General features: G+C 31.4%; 1 protein-coding gene across 1 annotated transcript; it reads left to right on the forward strand.

Moving 5' to 3' along the window:
- Positions 1-3,686: 3,686 nt before the first annotated feature.
- On the forward strand, positions 3,687-4,240 carry LOC131860109 (uncharacterized). Its single transcript, XM_059214475.1, has 2 exons — positions 3,687-3,769; positions 3,907-4,240. The coding sequence occupies exons 1-2, from the start codon at positions 3,687-3,689 to the stop codon at positions 4,238-4,240; spliced, it is 417 nt and encodes a 138-aa protein (XP_059070458.1).
- Positions 4,241-6,011: the final 1,771 nt, after the last annotated feature.

The raw sequence follows: 6,011 nt of genomic DNA on the forward strand, positions 1-6,011 counted from the left end.
AGGTTCTTTTATTTTTCACTTTGCTAAGGTTAACCATGATCAGGGTATTTTACAACATGACCCTAGGTTTGTTAGGTCTTCTCTGTTGGTCTTTCAACCTTGGTTGAGAGAATTTATAATCTCTGATAACAAAATTCTTTGTGTCCTAATTTGGGTTGAATTCCCTAGGTTACCACTGCCTTGTTGGCCATTTTTATGTGTCATTTCGCAGTCTCATAGTAAAGTTGTGTGTGTTGAAACAGACTACTTTTATCATGCTTGACCCCAAAAAAGGGCCCATGTTGAAATTGATTTGTCTCATGACTTTAAAGAGATGGTTTATATTAAGATAAGATGTCTTTGTCACACCCAATGTGTGCTCTATCTAAATTTGTCCAATACTTGTTTTTGTAGCTAGTTTTCAGAGCACAAAATTAAGGATTGTCCTCTAGCCTCTTCATAGGCTAAGTCACCACCTAAGGTTTTTGATTCCTAGTACTCTCTAGAGGTTTCCAAGCCAAAAGAAAAATTGACCATGATTATCCACAAGGGTAAACCCACTACTAATAATAGTAATGGTTCGGCTGAGCCAAGTGATGTAACTACCATGCAACCAGAACCCTTAGTGCCTATTTCAAACCCTTCTAAGAAGGGGAAGGAGCTTGATACTCCTGCCTTTATTGAGGCCTCTATTTGTCCAACCTTTATACAAACACCTCAACTGATGTCATTGCTTTTGTCTTAGTTAAATAACTTGTGCCACTCTTATAGCCCTTTTGGGCATCTAGAAGAGTGTGTGCTACTCTTGTAGCCTTTCTATCTTAGCCAAATAATGTTAAAATTGACTTTAGTATAAATTTAAAAATCTTTAGATTTTATCTTCTATATAATTTCAATTCAATTTTATGATAAGATATTTAATATCATTATCATCTTTCTCAATAAGATTACACGCAACTTATAAGCCCAAGTACCCACTTTATCATTCTATTATACAAATTTTTAAATTATTCTTATATGTAACTTCATTAGAATCTACCCAAGTCACTTTATTGGCATCTATGAATTCTAAAAGAAATAAAGGAATTTATTTGTTAGTAAATTAAAGTTTATACTACCCAACTCACTTTATTAGCATCTATGAAGTCTACAAGAAATAAAGGACTTTATATGTTAGTAAATTAAGGTTTATATTTAAAAAATTAGTTAATAGGTTAGTTACTTGTGTGGGAAATTATTCTAGAACAAAAAATAATCCCTTGACAAAGATAATGCATTAGATATAAAAAATGCAACAAAGTCATTATAATGAAATTTCTATGTTAACTCTATTTGCAATGTAACTCTTTTTCTATTTTGAATTTTCAATGTTCTAGATTGATATTAGAGTGTGAAGGAAATGCAAGATAGATCTATTTGTTCACATGAAAAATGATTAAGGACTTGCTATGAGTGGAGACAACTCAACATAAATTTGTTGGGCGTGAGGCAGCAATTGAATGGGATATTCTTGATAGATATGAGAGACTCTAAGATGCCAAGAAACAAAGAAGGCTAGAAAGAAGGTGAGTTTATGTTTAGTGTAGAGTATAATGATGAGTGAAAGTTATAAATAGTCTTAAAATTATTGATTATGTCTAGTAATTAGAAGGCAACCTACCAGTGTGCAGTAAATTTAGTTATTTTATTCAAACCTAAATTGCCAAACTCATTGATCTCAATAAAATTAAGAACAGCGCACAAATATTGGTGAGGAGTTTTATGTTTGATGCATCTATTTTAGGTATAAACAAATGTCTTGAATATAATTTGTTTGTGAGGAAGGCTAAGGTTTTAGTTAACAATGACTTAAAAATAAGAGCTCATGGTTTGCATTTAGTAAGACATATCGACAAACAAAGATGAGGCTTGGATTTGGCATCCGATTGCTTCTATTTTTGTAGTATGTAAGGACATATGGTTTCTATTAGGTAAGAACTTTTAACATTGGTATAGTTGTGGGAAAAATAAATTCTTTTGAAGCTCAAATTTGAATAATGGGGCCTCTCTTTGGGTTTAATATTATTCCATATGCAATATATTATTAGTTTGTGTTTCTTAGCTTTTTCTAGTACTCTAACATTTAATGCATTTTGTAATAACAGGCATAGGTAGAAGGTTCATTTTACTCTCTCAAATTTAAAAGAGGAAAAAACATATTTGGCTTTATTTTTTAATCTAAAAGTGGTGTGAGATTCGCAAAACAATTTTACAATTTTATCATGGCCACCCATATTGTTTGTATTCTTGAAATCGTATGTGACACTTGATGAGGGTATCAAGGCTTTTGTAGTCCTCTTAGATATTTTGGTACATTTGGCATGCATAGAGTGTTGCAGAGATAGATTGGAGGTTGGCAAAAATGGAGGTAGGAGTTCATCTATCATCCTAAACTAGCTTCTTGTTTAGGGATGATTCATTGTATGAGAAACATCCTTTCATTGCTAGTCCTTTCCAAAGCAAGAGAGGGCATGCAATGATTTGTTGGGTTGTGGATAGTTGAATCTACAAACTTCTTAAGCTTTTCTTGGTATGTGGGAAGTTGAATGCACATACTAGCTATCAATAGTGGAGTGTTTGGTTGGAAAATTGGAACGTTTGCCCAGACATGAAGAATCTGGGTTGATGTTGATGCTTAGTTGGGTAGTTAGAACATTTATTGAAACAATACTGATACAAAGCTGGATAATCAAGACATTTCCCTAGACAAAGAAGTTTGGGTAGATGCCAATGCAAAGTTGTCTAATTAGGCCATTTGCTTTTATAAAGAAGTTTAGGTTGATGTTGATATAGTTTTTTCTATTTTTCTCATTTTATAGTGTAAATATTAAGGACGGTTTATTAAGAAATTAAGGTTTTCATTTAATAAATTAGTTAATAGGTTAGTTAGTTGGGTGGTAAGTAATTCCGTAACTGAAAAATAAAGACTTTATAAAGTCAATACATTAGATATAATAATACAAAGAATGATTATAATGATATTTCTATATTAATTATATTTACAAAGTAAATCTTTTTCTACTTTATTTTTGTTATTCTATATTTATTAACACTAATTTTTTTTTAATAAATAAAACAACTTTATTTTTTAATCACAACTTGAACAACATATTGACTGAGTTCTTTATCTTTAACAAAAACATATTGATTGAGTTCAACAACACACCCTAATCATCTACAAATTTCAGTCATATTTTTCAACCATTTTTTTAAAGAAAACTTCAAATTAAAAAACAAATTAATACCTACTTATATTCCTTCTAACCTAACCCACAATCAATTTTAGCTCCTCAATAAGAAGATGATGTCCAAGTCCTATCTACATAACAAAGGTAGTCATAGCAAACCAATAATGCATTTAAATCAAAACAAACGCGATGACTTCAAAGTAAACAGAAGTCACATTCAGGCAGTTCCATGTCATAATAAAGAATCAAAATTAAATCAGAAGTGACATCCTTTGAAAATGTAGAAAAACTTTAGGTAGTGGTATAGTCAACACAGAAGGCACGAGCCGTTACTCCCACGAATGGTTCATGGAAAAACTTTAGTTTGACAATTTCACGCTTCTGCTCATTATGTCAAACAAGAATATGTCAAACAAGAATTCTGCTCATTTTAGCTTCTGCAATATTATTATCTCAATTGAAGAAGAAAGTTATACAACAATGGAGTGTAGTCTGTGTGGCGATGTGGGCTTCCAAGTCTATTTATTCCAATGCAGAAAATGTCTTATACGTTTCCAGCATCAGTAAATTAACATTTGCCCTCCTTATGGTCTTATTTTATTCAGTTTTAGGTAGACAAGTTTCATGGAGTGTATGGTAATTTATTGCTTCCATTTGTACTATTTAATTCTGATCTTATGGGTTTGGCTCTTTTGGTCAGATATTGCAGCAGATCATATTATGAGAAAGCGTCAGCTAAGAGTATGAGTGAAGTGTGTGACTGGTGTTTCACTATTCAAGAGGAGGATGCAGGTTCTGATGCTAAGGTTAGAATAAGGGATTCCGTTAAAAGAATGAGAAGTTCTGCTGGGTTCGGAGAGTGTACAAACGTGACCCAAAACAGCAAAGCCAAGCGAGATTTGAGAAAATCTTGTGTTGAAATTGAAGGACGGATAGCCAGTGAGCCGAAGAAGCAGAGGAATCCTGAAATTATATACAGTACTAAAAGAAGAGTTGGGAAGAAATATAAGCTTCTTCATGAAATTGTCTATTGATTAAATTGTAGGAAAGCTATTTTTTCAAGAAGGTGAATTTAGCCAATTCATACTTTTCAAATAGAGAGTGGTGAAAGTTATTGTCTAAACTGTTGGGTATATGAAGTCCAATGGTCACATGAGTGTTTGCCTTCTCTAGACTCTTCGTTTCATGTCTGTATAAATGTATAAATGACTGGTGCAGTCTATGTATTGTGTCTGAAGACAATGGTTAATATATAATATTTCCCTGCTTTCAGTAGATGTAACTATTAATTGATGAACCACATTAAACTCATGTTATGTATTTATGTCTGTTTTAGTTTCATTTCATTATGTTTTCTCTGCTTATTTAAATTAACATAAACCATCTATAGGACTGGCTGCTCATGAACATAAGCAACTTAAATTGGAAATACCTCTCATATTGTTTGATGATAATACTGCACGAATACTCAATTTACTCTGAATAGTGGTTAACCTCCTTATCTGGATGCAAAGAGACTTTTTCCCTTCAGACGTTTCTTTTGACAAGTCCCATAAACATGTATGGTGGATGCTTTCTCTAAAATGATCAGAGGGTGAGTATCTTTCACAGATACTAAATTGCAATTTCTACACTTTCAAGATTAACAAATACAATGAGAAATCCGATTTGTCATTTATGTAATCAAATTGGCTAACCATGCAATTTGTGGTTTGTTTTACCTATGGTTTGTTATTGGCTTTGTATATGTTCCGTCTGTTCAACAACTAATACCAAAGATTGGATTTCAGCTGATAGAAAGAAAGCCATGGAAATAATTATTCTAAGCAATATCACAATTCATTAGAATAGTGGCTTAGATTATTTTATGTTGGGCAGGATGTTACACTATCATTTGAATGCAAAACTTGCCTGCAACTGCAAGTCAGTCAAATAATTAAAGCTTATAAAACAATTCTTTGGATTTTGACCTTCATCAACCATTTAGAGCATATTTTCAATTCAAAACATAAAAAATTTCAATGTTTAACTACTTTCTAAAATTTGAAAATAAAACATTAAATTATAATAAAAGCTTTGACTAAATTTAGATAAAAATAAATTAAAAAAAAACTAAAATTAATTTATCTCTACATTGTGGTTGATTCAAGAGCACAAATTATGATTAATTTATCTCTGTAATATGGTTGGTTGAAGCGCACAACCTATAGTCTCTAAAATGCATATAGTTTTGTGCTTCAGGTATTTGTTTCCCTCTCGTCTGCCATTTTGATAGAGGGAAAACTTTTTTTTTTACATTTTATCTTTTACAAAATGGATATCCGTTTTAGAAAAATGGATATTGAATATGATTCACGACTTTCAAACTTAATTAATGAGCATCCATTATAAATGAATATTTATTTTACTTTATTTTTTATCAAAGAAATTTTGACTTTCCACCTAACTCATAAAAAAAAACTTATATATCTATTTTTATGTTTTGACTTTGTAAGATGCATTTTTTACTTCTACTGCAGATGTTGATCCCATCATGATCTTGCACTAGCAATTAGAATTCGATATGTCTTTCTTACATTTCAACCTATCAATTTTGGATGACGGAGAATCTCCCTCTCAAACCCCACACATACAAATATGCAAATGATTTGAATTAAGTCTGATGTAAGGTAACCCTCTATCACAAATCAACTAAAGAAATAATAAATAATTCAAATAAGAAAACATGCAAGACTAGAATCTTGCATTCTATTGATTATCCTAACATGAAGTTACAAAGTTGTTCTAGAAATTAGATAAGATTTA

The sequence above is a fragment of the Cryptomeria japonica genome, chromosome 11 (assembly GCF_030272615.1).
Source record: "Cryptomeria japonica chromosome 11, Sugi_1.0, whole genome shotgun sequence".
Lineage (NCBI taxonomy): Eukaryota > Viridiplantae > Streptophyta > Pinopsida > Cupressales > Cupressaceae > Cryptomeria > Cryptomeria japonica.

What these genes read in the sequence shown, in the direction of transcription:
- LOC131860109 (XM_059214475.1), top strand. Translation starts at nt 3,687, where the DNA reads ATGGAGTGTAGTCTGTGTGGCGATGTGGGCTTCCAAGTCTATTTATTC. An exon ending in CTTATACGTTTCCAGCATCA is followed by an intron (nt 3,770 to 3,906) that starts GTAAATTAACAT and finishes TCTTTTGGTCAG; the next exon opens with ATATTGCAGCAGATCATATT.